This window comes from Dunckerocampus dactyliophorus, chromosome 5, assembly GCF_027744805.1.
Source record: "Dunckerocampus dactyliophorus isolate RoL2022-P2 chromosome 5, RoL_Ddac_1.1, whole genome shotgun sequence".
Taxonomy (NCBI): Eukaryota; Metazoa; Chordata; class Actinopteri; order Syngnathiformes; family Syngnathidae; genus Dunckerocampus; species Dunckerocampus dactyliophorus.
In genome coordinates, this window is record NC_072823.1 from 21346353 (window position 1) to 21363152 (window position 16800).

Consider the following 16800-nt stretch of genomic DNA (forward strand, 5'->3'; position numbering starts at 1 on the left):
TATTGCGGAAGTGCCATAGAGTACAGTCTAGCGCAGCTCATTTGACTGTTGTTATTGTGTGCGCAGTGTATATTGATTGTTAGTCTTAAGCTTTTGCGCCATATTTTCCTGCAAAATAGTTTTTTTACCCAATGGCAGCTCTGACGTACGCAGGTATGGACGATACCGACAGCGACGACGAGTTACCTCCTGGATGGGAGGAAAGATCAACGAAAGACGGATGGGTCTACTATGCAAAGTACGTTGACGTCAGATGTGAATTATAGTCATGTGTATGAGTTGATAAAAAAATCCTTAACATGTGTCGTTATATACCTAGCATGTGATTGCACAACGCCAGTCGTGCTTTGTAATGACTTTTAACCTATGCAGGTGTACAACTTCCATTTCACCGTAATGCATGCATCAGGAACAACAAAATAGTACATGCTCATGTCTATTTTATTTTTGTGTCCTAAAAGCCACGATGAGATGAGGACACAGTGGGAACACCCCAAGACTGGAAAGAAGAAACGCTGTGCTGGAGGTTTGTTTTTTTTTCACTTGTTCCTTTGCATCTGGCATTTAATTCTACACCCACTGGCTCGAACTTTAGGTACAGCAACACAATGCATGGTTAATTTTGTGGTTGTACTTTGCTGTAATGTGAATTTGAATTACACTGCATCATACAGAGAAGTGTTATAATAATAATAATTATAATTTTCTCAGTACTATGCTAATTTACTTTTCCTTTCAACAGATTTGCCGTATGGATGGGAGCAAGAAACCAATGAAAAGGGTCAAATAGTTTATGTTGAGTAAGTATGTAGTATAGTATAAGTATATATAGATCTTGGAATCTTTACACAACATTACTCTGCATAAATCAATGTGTCCAATAAAGTTTATAAGCACATTATGCTCATGTAAAGGTACCATATTCTACATTTTTCAACAATTATATAATTATATAATAATTAAATCTGATGTTGCATGTTGTTGTTGAAGATATGGGTTCAAATCTCCGTTGGGCATGTCTGTGTCGAGTTTGCATGTTCTGTTTCCTCCCACATTCCAATAACATGCATGTTAGGTTAATTGGTGACTCTAAATTGTCCATAAGTATGAATGTGAGCGCGAAGGGCTCACATTTTAAGAACAACGTCATGCTAGGTTGTCCTATTTGTTGAAGAAAAACAAAATTGTCAAACATACACCTCCCACATATGTAACTGACTCGCAGATAGTTGGCAGAGCTCCAGGCTTTATTTTAAGAATTGTAGCGAAGCCTGTTTTGTTTACAAAGCGGTGGGCTTATACGTGGGGTGGGTTCACCTGTTTCAGGGCAGATCAGAGTTGGCATCTTGTCCACGAGGAAGGACGTTTTTCCTTCATGATTGTCATGAGAAGCCACAACTTCATAAGCAAACTTTTGAGCACCTCTTCTCTTAAGAGTGGAGCAAAAAAGTGAGGGAGATGATAGATTTTTGTCCCTTTTGGTACTCATAAACAGGTTCTAGTGACACATATTAGTTTTAGAACATCATTAACAAGTCCTTTCTCTGTAATAGGGATCTTTTAACTATATTTTTCTTATTTCCAGCCACATCAATAAGCGGACCACATATTTCGACCCCCGCCAAGTGTTCACTGTGGAGGATGTGATGGTGAAGCCCAAGCGCTATGATGGAAACACGGCTGCTTTGGAGATCCTGCAAGGGCGTGACCTGTCTGACAAGGTGGTCCTGATTACCGGGGGCAACTCTGGCATTGGTGAGCTTCTTAAAAACTCATATTATTTAATATTATGTTTAGGGATGGCTTGATTGATGATTTGGAGGCTAAACGGAGTGCAGTACTTGACTTGAAACAGCAGAGGCACTGTTGATTTGGTTTCAACTACAGTAGTTAGTGGTCTAAGGAAGAAGAAGATAATGTCAGCTATGGGAAATTGAGCTAATGTTCAGGCTTTGGCACACATTAATTATTCTGCGCAATACACACAACACTTGAATTAAAACAGGAGTTTAAAACATCCCAAGAGATTCTTGCATTTTTTGAAATATACTAATACTAAATTCCTCCGTGCATCGCCACCTTACCGTGTTGGAGGGGTTTGTGTGCCTGAGTGATACTAGGAGCTATGTTGTCTGGGGCTATATGCCCCTGGTAGGGTCTCCCAAGGCAAAGAGGTCCTAGGTGACGGGCCAGACCAAGAGTGATTCAGAAGACCTTGGACCTTGCTGGACCTTCTTCTACTCTGGAGTTGCTGCAGGGGAGAGGCGGCGAGCTGGTGTGGGCTTATTAATAGCCCCCCGGCTTGGTGCCTCTGTGTTGGAGTCATCCCTGGTTAACGAGAGGGTCATTTCCCTACGCCTTTGGGTTGGGGAAAGGGTCCTGACTGTCGTTTGTGCGTACGCGCCGAACGGCAGTTCAGAGTACCCAGCCTTCTTGGAGTCCATCAGAGGGGTGCTGGAGAGCACCCCAACTGGTGCCTCCGTCGTTTTGCTGGGAGACTTCAACGTCCATGTGGGCAATGACAATGTGACCTGGAGGGGAGTGATTGGGAGGAGCGGCCTCCGCGATCTGAACCCGTGGGGTGTGATGTTATTGGACTTCTGTGCGAACCACAGTTTGTCCATCACAAACACCATGTTCGAACATAAGGATGTCCACAAGTGCACATGGCACCAGGACGCCGCAGGTCCATGATCGACTTTGTAGTTGTATCATCAGACATGCGTCCGCATGTTCTGGACTCGCGGAGGATATTGAGTCCGAATGGGCTCTATTCCGTGCCTCCATTGCTGAGGCAGCCAATCGGAGCTGCGGCCGCAAGGTGGTCGGTGCCAGTCGTGGCGGCAAGCCAGGTTAGGGCTGCCGCCAAGCTGATTAGTAGTCCTATTGATCATGGATGGCTTGCGGGACTCCTGAAGCAGTTGCTAGGTACCGGCAGGCCAAGCGGCATGCGGCTTCGGCGGTGGTCGAGGCAAAAACTCGGGTGTGGGAGGAGTTCGGTGAGGCCATGGAGCATGACTTTCGGTCGGCCTCACTGTTTACAGTGGGGACGGGGGCCTGCTGACCTCGACTGAGGATATACGTAGTCGGACGGTGGAAGGAATACTTTGAGGCCCTTCTCAATCCCACTGACATACCTTCCATAGAGGAAGCAGAGTCTGAGGACACAAACGTGGACAGTTCCATCACCGTGGCTGAGGTATCTGGGGTAGTCAAAACGCTCCCCAGTGGCAAAGCTCTGGGAGTGGACGAGTTTCGCCCTGAATTCCTCAAGGCTCTGGATGTTGAGGGACTGTCTTGGCTGACACGTCTCTTCAACATTGCGTGGAAGTCGGGAACAGTACCTCTGGATTGGCAGACTGGGGTGGTGGTCCCCCTTTTCAAGAAGGGTGACCAGAGGGTGTGTTCCAACTATAGGGGGATCACACTCCTCAGCCTCCCTGGGAAAGTCTATTCCAGGGTGCTGGAGAGAAGGGTACGACCGTTAATCAAACCTCGGCTACAGGAGATGCAATGTGGTTTTCGTCCTGGTCGCGGAACACTGGACCAGCTCTTTACCCTTGCAAGGGTACTGGAGGGTACTTGGGAGTTTGCCCAGCCGGTCTATATGTGCTTTGTGGACTTGGAAAAACCATTCAACCATGTCCCTCGCGGTGTCCTGTGGGGGGTGCTCCGGGAGTATGGGATTGGTGGCACGCTACTACGTGCCATTCAGTCCTTGTACAACCGGAGCAGGAGCCTGGTTCACATTGCCAGCAGTAAGTCAAGCCTGTTTCCGGTGAACGTTGGCCTCCGCCAAGGCTGCCCTTTGTCACCGATTCTGTTCATAATTTTCATGGACAGAATTTCTAGGCGCAGCCAAGGTGTCGAGGGAGTCCAGTTTGGGGGCCTTAGGATCCCGTCTCTGCTATTTGCAGATGATGTGGTCCTGATGGCCTCATCGGGCTGTGACCTGCAGCGTTTACTGGGACGGTTTGCATCTGAGTGTGAAGCTTCTGGGATGAGACTGAGCACCTCCAGATCTGAGGCCATCGTTCTCAGTCGGAAAAGGGTGGATTGCTCCCTCCGGGTTGGCAATGAGGTCCTGCCCCAGGTGGAGGAGTTCAAGTATCTCGGGGTCTTGTTCACGAGTGAGGGAAGGTTGGGGCATGAGGTCGATCGGCAGACCGACAGAGCTGAGCCAGAAGGCAAAGCTCTCAATTTACCGATCGATCTACGTATGTTCCCACCGTCACCTATGATCATGAGCTTTGAGTCGTGACTGAAAGAACGAGATCGCGGATACAAGCGGCTGAAATGAGTTTCCTCTGTGGGTAGCTGGACTAACCCCAAGAGACAGGGTGAGGAGCTCGGTCATCATGGAGGAGCTCAGAGTAGAGCCGCTGCTCCTTCACATCGAGAGGAGCCAGTTGAGGTGGCTGGACATCTAGTCCGGATGCCTCCCAGACGCCTCCTTGGTGAGGTGTTCCGGGCATACCCAGCCGGGAGAAGGCCCCGGGGCAGACCTAGGACATGCTGGAGGGATTATGTCTCACAGCTGGCCTGGGAACGCCTTGGTGTCCTCCCGGTGGAGATGGCCGGGGACCGGGAAGTCTGGGCTTCCCTACTGAGACTGCTGCCCCCGCGACGGGGACCCGGATAGGCGGAGGAAAATGGAATGGAATGGAATTGAACTAACACTAAAATAACTATTTTTCTATAGTCCATAAAGGAATTGTATTTAAATCCTTACTTACAGTATTAATTACAGTGTGTGTTATGCAGTGCACACTTAAGTCAAAGGTATTGGGACACCTCTAATCTCCATTGGAGCACACCTTTATTTGTACAGGGACACAAAGTTAGCCTTCTCCAAACTGTTCCCACAACGTTGGAAGCATACAGTTATCCCACATATCCCACTTACATGATCCCACGTGATCTGCTTGTCCATAAAGTTATAGTACAGTATATTATGCCACAAAATGTGATATCACGAGGACAACGCTAGGTGGCAGTGTAGTATTACACTGTGTCCAAATAGCCAGGCATTCATCAGCATTAGCCTCCAGAATGTAAGACACAGACTCAACAAATCACCCCTTAATCCTGAACATGATTGTATTGAAGTTCATTAGCTGGGCGGAATTGGATGTCATTGTTAACAGTAATGAATGGTGTCCTCCTCGTGCACCCAGCTGAAGTATAACTCACCATAAAATACTCTGGAAAGTAACCTATTTCTCCCTACTTTCCTTTAGTTTCCACTAACAGAGCCGAGGTAGGTGTCAGCCATCTGCTTAGACGTTGCGCTTTGTTTAAGACACATAACGACAGCTCGGGGGAAATCAAATAAACATAAACGGCTTAATCGTCTTTATATTCAAATGCTTGGTACAAAAGGAATGTTGCAGGGCTCTAATTGCCGTATGTACATTATGAGATGGAGCACTATAGTAGATTTACAGCCGCCTTGGGACCTTGACAGAACAATGAAGCTTCTGAACTTAATTGCCTCCCTATCCTTGATGTTTCTCCATTTATCTACAGTATACCCAGACTCTTATTAAGAAATGGATTCTGTTAAGAAATGATATGCAATCTCATGAATGCGTCGTTATTTTAAATTAACTATTTCCACTAGTAACAGAAACTTAGATGTATGATTGTGGTCACCTTTAATAAATGTAATCAAGTTTTAAAAGGATCTTTTAAGTGGAAAAAACAGACAAGAAGAAACACTCATGTTGTTTGCATTTAGTGAGCAAATAGTCAAACTTGAAGTTGGTCTGTGTATTAAAAGCTTTTGCAGGGCCAGAAAAAAAGAGAGATTAAATGGCCAAAAACCCTTGAACTGCTGTTGTGAATTTTATTTTTGGCTATTAAAAAAGCATATGGCAAGTTATTATTATTAAATACATTTGTTCATCTCCAACGTGACCTGAGACATCTGTTCAAAGTTTGTCTTTTTGGCTACCACAGAACATGTAAGGTAAATTATTATTATTCAATATTATTTTTTTTTAAATCAACAACATGACCTGAAACATCTTTTCAAAGTTTGTTAAATTTAATGGAAGAAAGAGAAGAAAAAAAAGATGAAAAACTTAAAAGTATAAAAAAAATACAAAAAAAATACTGAAATTATCAAACCACATCATGTAGTGATTAAAAAAAATATTTAAAATGCCACATGGCCCCTGAAACTATCTTTAGATGTAGTTTTTGTTTGTTATATTATTAGCTTGATTACATTTGTTTAAATCATTAAAATGTCCTCTGAAATATGTATTAAAGATTTGTTCATTTAAATCTAAAAAATGATGAAAACCTCACGTTACCCTGGAAAGTAATTATCCTGTTCTCTGAAATTATTCACTAACAACTTAATCTAGAATTTGAAAGATTAAAAAAATATATAGTTGTAATTTTTGTTCATTATACAACATAATAGAACACAATATACGATCAATTATTATTAATTAATGATTGTTTAAATTATGTCTCTCCTGCCATTTCCTCTGAAATATGTTGTTATATGTTAAAATGTGTATATATATTTGTTGGATCACATCAGTATGATTAAAAAATAAAATAAGAATGATTAGTATTAGTATTAATAATATGAAAAAAAAATCAAAAAGGAAGGAAACATGTGACAACCTCCCAAGTGGCCCCCAAAACATGACATGATTTTCCAATAAAATGCTAATAAAGGGGAAAATAAATGATTTTTCCCCCAAGGTATTGGAAATAATGTAACATAGTTTTCACCACAAGAGGGCAGAAGAGGCCCACCCATCACTGCTGCTGCTAAGCCTTCAACGCAGATAAATTGCTCCACAAATGCTCTATTTTTGCTTTTAAAAACATAATGAGAAGCAGAGTCTGTGTTCAACATTTTTTGTGATGAATTAAGTGTGGTTTATAATCTGACCTGAATGGAATCAAGAAACAGCTCTTCTCAAGAGAATTCCCAATTGTTGGCGCAAGACTCAAGATATTTTAAATACTTATTATACCCATATTAACATAACCTTTGTTTTACTCCAGCACGTATTAAATATGCAGCACCTCATAATTAACAATACTCTTATAGTAATTGGTTCTACTTGTGTGTTCCTTTGACATTCCACCAGTGAAATGTGGTTATGCCAATTGGCTGGACCCACTTAGCATTTTAATGGCATCAATAGTGTTTTAATCCAAGTGTCAAGGCTATTTCCATTTTCTTGAGTACGTATTTCTCCATGGGGGGATGTGACATTTTTATTAGTAATTGAAGGAGATTATTTAATTAGCAAATTTACATTCATGTCTTTAATTTAGTTGTTAATGCACATGCACATGAAAAAAAGGACATATAGGAGTTTATTTATACGTGAAATGTCAGATTTTGTGGCCGGCCTTGAAGCACCATTGTGCTGAGAGGATGTAGGGACACTAATTCCGTTTGTCTTGCCGAGGTGATCACGACGCCAGGTTCCCATTGCATTAGTCTTCCTTCCTCTGCTTTCCCATGCAAATTAAAAAGCAGTACCAACCTGAATGGTGTTTTTAATCGTGATAATGGAAATGAATGAACTCACTTTGTTTTTGCCCAGTTTCTCTTCTCCTCTGGAGTCCTCTCTTGCCTTTAAAGGTTTTCTTACTCTTATAGACCTGTGCTTGTACCTCCTCAATGATTCCTAAGTGGCTTTGACCCAGGCCCGAGCCTCCTATCCATCCCCATTACACACTCCTGCTCCAGCTTTAATTCCCCTCCTATCAACTAACTTGCAGGTTATTTGCTGGCCACGGGTCCATGGGACACTTGTCCTTAAAGGGCCATCGTCTGGAAACCTTGCACAAAGCCTTCCTTCCAGAAAACACACTTTTTTGACTGAATGCAATTTGAAAGTAGTCATGTTTTGCCCTAATGAGGATAAGCGGCACAGAAAATGGATGGATGGATGTCATGTTTTACACTTAAACTTACATGACTCTATAAAACCTGACGTGTGTAAAAACATATAAAGGAAGAATAGAGGGTCTTTTTTAATTGTTTGATGAGTAGAGCTGCAACAATGAATCGATGATTAATTGATTATGAAATTAATTGATTTATTTTTGTATTCGATTAATTGTTTTTTGATTTAAAAATGTAAATATCCTCTGATTTCAGCCTTTAAAATGTGAATTATTTAAAGTTCTTTCGTCATTCCTTCGTATTTTATTTGTGTTTTAGGCAAAACACAAACTCGCGCACATCAGCTTTGACTTTGGAAAACAGCGATCAGCCTTTTTACCTCTCTTCTGACATGTTGCAGACATGCAAACAAACCACTAACTATTTGTGTTTGGTTCATATTGATTAGGGCCTAACCGATTACTCGATTAATCCAAACAACAAGCTTCAGATTAATCGACTCAGAAAATAATCCTTAGTTGATGAGTACTATTTTCTTGACTTTACTATTTGCTTAACCATCAGTCACCACAATTCATAAAATCAGCAAATTAGTATTTCACTTACTTTATGTCCTCATATTGTGTCCATTTACTCAAGTGCAGAAAGTACCAGGCACCTGCTAATTACGTTGTGTGTGTTCTGAATGTATTTGTAGAGACATAGTTTTATAATAATATAAAATGATGTTATATATCTTTTTAGGGCTGTCAAAATAGTGTTTTAACTGTGGTAACTAATGTATTTAATTAATTACGTACATTTTTTTAGCGTCATTAACGCATGCGCATCATGGCAAGCCACATCTCTGTGTTAGGAGCACATGGAGGCACAGTGTAGCATACCCACACAATCATACAGAGTCTGACGCTCTTTTATAACTTTATTCTGCCCTGAACACATCAACAGCAGTGCCACTCCAACAACATAAACAGTATGTATCTCCAATTCACAAACATGTCTGTAGTTCGTTTGTCCTGGGAGCAGAACTTCCTAATTCTTGAGGTGCATTCACAGACACCCCGAACATCACAACAATGTCTGTATTATGCGTGTATGTATGGTTTAAATAACCAGAAAGACGAAGAACAAGTGGATATTCTTATCAGCATTAAAGTATTTTCGGAAATCCCAGAAAATACACTTAAAATGTGAATTCCATTAGAAAAATGATGTGCTGTCTTTGAATGCAACCCTGAATTGCTCATAATGACATGTTTAAAGTGGGATTCAAATGTTCTGCTACTATTCAAGAGACGAGTGTTAAGCGAATACATTTTCAGACGTGTGTATTTGATTTACATTTTCTGTTCATTGAGAGCTGTTAATGCATACAAATATAAATATATAATGTCATGTCATGTATCTTTCTTTTAATAAAATACAGTAAAAATGATTTCAGACAATGTTGTAAATGGTGATTAATCATGATTAATTCATTAAAAAACTCTGATTAATCAGATTAAAAATTGTAATCATTTGACCGCGCTAATTTTTTTGTCAATGTTCTTCAAATGAATAATGATCATTCATTGAACAATATGTAGCTCAATCGTATTCCACAAAAGTGACTACATTCCTCGATTTTCAGCAAATATTTTGTTCTCTCTTTTCTTGGGACAACACTAAAGAAATGTGAAGTAGTCTGTGTACAGCTTGGATAACAGTGTAAATTTGCTGCCCCCTCAAAATAACTCAACACACACAACAAAAGTGCATCCTCCCTTCATGAAAATGTTCAAATTGTGTCTATTTATTGTGGCAGCCATTATTTTCCAACACTGCCTTAACTCTCTTGGGCATTGAGTTCTCTAGAACATCACACATTGCCTTTGGAATCTTCTGCCACTCCTCCATGGTGACATCATGGAGCTGGTGGATGTTAGACACCTTACGCTCCATCTTCGTTTAAGGATGCCTCACAGATGCTCAGTAGGGTTGAGATCCATCACCTTTACTCTCAGCTTCTTTAGCAAGGCAGTGGTCGTCTAGGAGGCGCGTTTGGGGTCCTTATCATGTTGGAATACTCCCCTGCTGCTCAGTTTATGAAAGGAGGGCATCATGCTTTGCTTCAGTATGCCACAGTACGTTGTCAGTCATATTTCCCTCAATGAACTGAAGCTCCCCAGTGCTGGCAGCACTCATGCAGCCGCTTCCCATGACACTCCCACCACCATGCTTGACTGTAGACAGAACGCGTGTCTTTGCGCTCCTCACACACACTTGACACCAACTGAAACAAATAAGCTTATGTTGGTCACATCTGACCACAGGAGATGGTTCCAGTAATCCATGTCCTTAGTCTGATTGTCTTCAGCAAACTGTTTGCAGGCTGTCTTGTGCATCATCTTTCAAAGAGTTTTACCGGTACTTCTGTAATGATGGCCACGCAGACCAATTTGATGCAGGATGTGGCCAATGGTCTGAACATTGGCAGGCTGACCCCTGACCTTTTCAACCTCTGCAGCAATGCTGGCCGCACTCATATGTCTACTTTACAACCACAACCTATGGGTATGATGCTGAACATATGCACTCAACTTTGTTGGTCGACCATGGTGAGGAATTCAGTGTCTTATAAAATGTGAACAATTGTAAACAAGCTTAGTATTGTAAACTACTGGTTCAATTTTCTATGCCGCTTGTCCTGTTCGGGTCGCGGGGAAAGGCTGGAGCCTTTCCCAGCTGACTTTTGGGCAAGAGGTGGAGTACACCCTGGACTGTTCACCAGCCAATTGCAGAGGACATATAGACAAACAACCATTCACTCACATCCACACCTGTTAACCCAGCATGCATATTTTTGGAATGTGGGAGCAAGCTAGAGGAACCGGAGAGAACTGAATTCAACTCTGGAAATCAAAATACCTTTTGCTCCATATTCAGATTTAGTGAGCGCTCCAAAGCAGGACCTTCCTAAGGAATCTTCAGTCTAAATGCGTGGACTAACCACCGCCTGGTCTTGTTGTTTACATGCCAGGTCAGCGCAGGACTATAAGAAGCATATTAGACTCAGACACAGGAAGTATGTAGGCATAGTTCAGTGCAGTGAGCGCTTCATAATGTTCTTGTCACCTCTGTGTGTCCACTACTTTACTTTTAGGGATGTTATTCATGAAAGACTAACATTGTTTGTGTTGATCCCAGTGTTGTGTTGGAGGGGATTATGTGTCAGGCTGGTGCTTTCGTCCTCTCTGGATGGAGAGATCTCTAAGCATATTCAGTGGAGCTGTGGGGAGCCTCTGTGTGCACATTAAAACCGCAGCCGAGCTTTGTGGATGATCATTAGATTGAGGCAGATTTGTTAAGCATAACTGCCATCAAATTGGCTGCAAAGCTCTGGTATTTACTACACTGCTGTTTATGAATAAGGACCCCCTGCCCCTCCTTAAAGAAGACCCGCGCAGCCGTGCGTTGAAGCGGAACCCGGGTAAGGAGGGGAATGCATTATTCATAGTGGGGAGGAAGTAGATGGATAAAAAGATGTTCCCGGCAAGAGTGGCATGTCTGCGTCTTATTCCGTGTGTCCTGAAGCATCTCAGAGTGGCTGCCTGTGTTCATATCCAGCAGTCTGATAGCGTTTTGTGTGTGTTCCAGTGAAGAAGTCAACCTTTTTTTTCTTCCCATTGAGCATTTTCCATCCTTTCTCATAAATGTGTTTATTAGCGATGTAATGAGGAGCAGTTGTGGTTGGTTAGTCTAATTTATTCAACTTCAGAGTGATACCAGAGGCCAGATTTGCTAATGTAGTGGCTGGAGTGAATCAAATGTAGTCTTAACAATGATAATAATGCTCAGTTTGGCTGCCTTATTGCTGTGGTTTAGCTTTTTAAGAACAACCTCTGCTTCTTCCTTCAAAGCTCTGATTCTTCCTACTTCTTTTTCAGACATTGAATTGTGCAGAATGTGATGTACTTCTACGTAACTTTAAGCATGTACCAAAAGACATTTCACCTGAGGAAACGCAGTTTTTGCTGAATCCATTTCAAGGTGCATTCAAGCAACCATTCTAAAACAGTGAACGTTTATTGCCTCCACCAAGAAAACCAAGTTGAACTAATTTAAATCCCTTTACTGAGGGGCAAACCCATTTTTTTCCACTACTGAGTGCTCGCAAATGACATCTTTGATGCCTTTTTTCAAGAAAAAAATCATCACATAAGCACTTGCACAATTGAACATGTCCAAAATGGAGTAGGAAGAAGCATGAATAAAAAATAAAGATGAGTAAAAATTGACAGACACCTTGTATGGTCAATAATGAATGATAATATTAGGCAGAATTTTAGATAATGATGCTGTGTCTCTCTGACAGTGTTAAAACTGAGAATTATTATCTTCATAAAGTGTGTTTAACGTGTACAGTATTTTGTAGTCAGCAGGTGAAAGTGGACCGGTGTGGTATGAGACCATGATGAGAGATTGTGTCTGGATTTGGAGGTTGAGGGTCAGAGTAAGGGAAGGGGTTGTGTAGGGGTTAGACAGCAGTGGAAGGTTTGAATGTGGGGGGGGACGTGGCAGAAGGGGTAATAGAAGCACTCCAGTGCTCTGGCCTGGAACAGCTCAACCTTGGACTGTAATTACTAACCATACATCCCACTTTTGGGGTGACATCTGCCTCCTCATGGACTAATGGAGGAAAATTAAATTGGGATCTTCAAAGTCACTATGAACGGGTGTGTTTTGGGGTGGGTACGATCCACAACCGCGGCGCTTTACTTTGGAGGGGTGGGGTGGCATTTCGAAAGCCACCTCTGGATCGCTACTTTTCAAAGCATTGACACAGCTAAAAATTCCCTCAAATAGTGTTCAGAATAGACACAATGCCTCTATTAGTTGTCTAGTGTGTTGTTTCCTTGAAAAAATAAATGCCCTTTTCCCCTCAGGAAAAAATGTAGTGTCATTAAGTGATGTGGCCATTCACCACAACACACAGCACTTGCAGAGCATACATGGCACATGTAAAGCTGAAGTGTACGGTGGAGTTTAAAGAGAAAGGGCTGCTTCAATGTGTGACAGAGGCCTTAAAAGAAAACTCCACCTTTTTGGGATTATGCTCATCAACACAATCCTGATGTGAGACTTGAACACACGTCTTTCTCTTTTATGAGTGTTCTAAAGACATAAAACCAGCTAAAAAGTGACAGCTAAGAGTGCACATAACGGGATGCAACTATTCCGCCTATAAAGCCTTCTGAAAAAAACTCCAAAAAGCCGCCAACAACGCCCCATTTACATACTGTTACCTGCATATTAAACAAGATACAGCGGAATTGTTATTATTGTTTTTAACATTGTTACGCCACAGAACTAATTTACTAGCAGAGTGACACCTTGCCACACCACACAAGCTAGCTCCTAGCCACACTTGCTCATAGCACGTCAGCGTCGCGCTCACAACGTGTAAGGCTACATATTGGAGTTGCCGCCACTGGTGTTGTATTTTTGTTTTTGAGTTTGGAAAAGTTAACACTAAGTGTAGGCGTTCTTTTCTATGTTGCTATGTGAAATCAACGCACCCGGGAAGGAAATTCCGGGAATGCTTTAAATGACTAAAGTATGGCAAAATACTGTAAGTATTACATGTTATCATGAATGTGCCTGTTACTACATGGTTACAGCATGGATATAAAATAATAAAACCTGTTTGGAGGTTTTTGGAGTTGTTTCGATAGTAGGCTTTTGAGGTGGAATAGGTGTGTCCCATTAAGTGCATTGCTGAGCTGCCTCTTTTTACCTGTTTTTATAACCTTATGTTTCACATAAAGATTCCTGGATGATAGTCAAAATTCCCAATAAAGTGTCAGATAGTGATGAAAAAATCTATATAATTTATTTTTTGGTTGTTTATAAAATACAGTCAAACTTGTCCATAGCGGCCGCTAGAGGGAGACTGCAAAAGTGGCCGCTATAGACAGGTGGCCTATATAGACAGGTTGGCGTCGAGTTTGAATGTTGACCAGTAGAGGGAAAAAAAAAGAAAAAAAGGGATTTTTAAAAAAATGTTGACCAGTAGAGGGCACTGTGGGACTGCGGATAAAAGTTGTACAGCACTACTAGGCTTGTTATTATCCACAACCCACAGAACAAAGCTGTGCTAGTAATGTCTTACGCTTGTTTTTAATATTTTACTTTTTATACGGCAGAGTGTCATTACAGCTTTAGCTCATCAGGAAGTGACGGGAAGTGACGGTGGGCGTCCCGAGCAGGAGAGCTAGGCTCAGTGCTAGCTGTGAGTTTCGAGAGAGTTGGGAAGTGTGTTTATGTTGGCGTGGATGTAAAGTCCTGCAGTGTTCTCTGCTGTTAATAAAGCGATTAAAGTGCATCGGCGACGTGAGTCTCTCCTTCCCCACAACAAGCGGCATTACAGTATTGACCAGTGCACATTGTCTCACACCAGGAAATAAACGGTGCCACTTGTTACAGGCATTGCCTGGATAGCTATGTAGTGGGGCTTGTTTAACCTTTACCTTGTGGGCAAGCAGGAAGGAGAGACGATGCTGAGAGATGTGTGTGTGTTCTGAGCTGCTCTTTGGTGGCCGCGTTCAGTAAATAAAGTTGGCAGAAGCAACAGGAGAAGTTTCCTTCTTTGCTTCGTAGCTGAATAACACTGACAAGTTAACAGACTAGTAGCGAACGGAAAAGAAGACGGCTTTTTTGTGTTGAATACAGAAGATGAGGACTTTGATGGATTTGTGGATGAGGATTGATAAAAAATAACGTGAGTACATTCTAAAATACTTCAATTAAGTACAACCGAACTCAGTTTTGCTCCCGCTGCCGCATGCATGCTAGCGTATGTTTTTTTTTATTGTAGCGTCGCTGGGAGCACGTCCTGTTCCCGGCCTACTTTGCGGTAATGTTTTGGTGCAAATGCTCTTAAAGTTACATGTTTGACCAGGAAATAGCAAGCTCAAAAGAAGATGGCTTTTTTATGTGGAACAACTGACAGTTTGTGTGGATCTTGTGAATGATGGTGACTGAGCTAGGACTCAGTAATTAAAGTCTACACACGACGGCTTCATTGATTGAAAAACGAAACTTTTTTGTGCATGAAGTTTCTACTTGAGTCGGTAATTTGGCCGCTATATGGGGTCAGATATTGACCAAGGGAGACAAAATGGGTGGCCGCTGGCCGCGTTGGACAGGTGACTGCTATACAGAGGGTCTATAACATGTAAATTCGCTGCGGGGGACTTTTCAGTGGCCGCTATAGGCAGGTGGCCGTTCTATAAAGGTGGCCGCTAAGACAGGTTTGACTGTACATTGTTTTCTGATAAAAATACATTAAGAACACATTCGGACTCACGCAGTGTGTTAACAGCATGACAAGATGTACGTCATATTGTACGCCGACGAGGCAAAAATGCTGTACATTTTTTACCTTAACTGAAAAGCACGCTAACTGGGGCGGACGCTAACCGAGGTTCTACCGTATTACCTCTTTCCAGGGAGTTTGATTTTACTTGAAACTTTATGAATGCATTTGAACTGTTTAGCTGTTAAAAAGGTCATGTTATTGGGTTGTATTGCTTTTAGTAGGACTAAATACACTAAATAAATACCTCCCATTTAGTAGAAAACTGACATAGTTTGTGAGACTTGTATGCCTGAATACTTTCTGATTTGAAATGATGCCTAAATTTGTGTTTTTGTGGCAAAAAAATAGCATTTTCAGTGCAGCATGTCCACCTATACTGCTACTAAATTCATATATTTTCTCTATGTGTCTAGAAGTGTTGGCCATTCGTGTTACTAGTTTGGGATGAGATTGTGAACTAGCTGGAGAGCGACTGCAGTTTGCTTGATCACTTTTGATGAGCCCAAAAATGTATAATAAAACCTATGCCAATGTGAAGCTCTAATAATTTTAATACATTAATTAAAAAACGTTATTGGGGTAATGGAGAATTAAACCAAGTAATAAACAGTCACATATCCATAATGTTCATTCACTGCTTCAGAACTATCTCACATAGTTTTACACGTTGCATTATAACTAAAAAAAATGGTCGGTAATTCATGTTAGAAGTGATGCTTTATGAGGTACTGCATGCAGTCTGCAGTCTGCTGTCTACACGCCCAAATTGCCCTTTGATGAGAGGGGACTGTGGGAACTTGACATGTTTACCCACAGGTCCTGTAATGATCTCAATTGACTTCTGTTTGTCCAATTGTACTACAGAGCTTATTTTAGTTAAATGCCTCTTTGGATGCAGATCAAGAGCGAGCAGGAGAGGCGATGGCGTTTGCCAAATAAAGCCGCTCACTGACGAGGGCTGGTAATGATCTCATTACATTGAGCCAATACACCTGTGTACTGGAGGGGGCGGGGTGTTCAGAGAAAGGGGTGGCTGGCCAGCGAGGACAAACAAAGCGTGAAATCACTAAATCACAGTCATTATTAGTGGGGGTGAGGTGGGGGTGTATCTGAAGGACCAGGATACTAATGTACCATGAAGAGCATTCGTTGCTTAATGGACGTTTTACACCATTTTTTAATGTCTTTTATGCATCATTGTAAAAAAATACTAGCAATAATGGTGGATTTTAAAATTGTTTTGTATCCTATTGAATGACTACACTGTAATCTACATTAGGAGAAGGACCCTACCAGATCAGACCAGTCAGCTCTGTTGGTCTTACTTGTATGTAACGTATTGAGCGAGAGATAAGGCAGTATTTTTTTCCCTTTCCCAATGTGAATCAGAGCTTTTCTTCGTGTCACTCACACATACCATTGTCCTGGAGGGACTACCAGAGCAAGTTAGCAAACAGAGAAGAAATGATGATTATTTTATTTTATTTTATTTTATTTTATTTTATTTTATTTTATTTTATTTTATTTTATTGTTTGAAATAATGGCGATAAT

General features: G+C 41.6%; 1 protein-coding gene across 2 annotated transcripts in view; it reads left to right on the top strand.

Moving 5' to 3' along the window:
• wwox (WW domain containing oxidoreductase) overlaps positions 1 to 16800 on the top strand; it is a 241343-nt gene continuing 224543 nt past the window's right edge. For both annotated transcript variants that reach the window (XM_054775914.1, XM_054775915.1), the window contains exons 1-4: positions 1 to 238; positions 462 to 526; positions 743 to 800; positions 1586 to 1755. In XM_054775914.1, coding sequence (XP_054631889.1) covers positions 132 to 238; positions 462 to 526; positions 743 to 800; positions 1586 to 1755 — 400 coding nt within the window. In that variant the 5' untranslated portion in view covers positions 1 to 131. The remainder of the gene's footprint in view (positions 239 to 461; positions 527 to 742; positions 801 to 1585; positions 1756 to 16800) is intronic.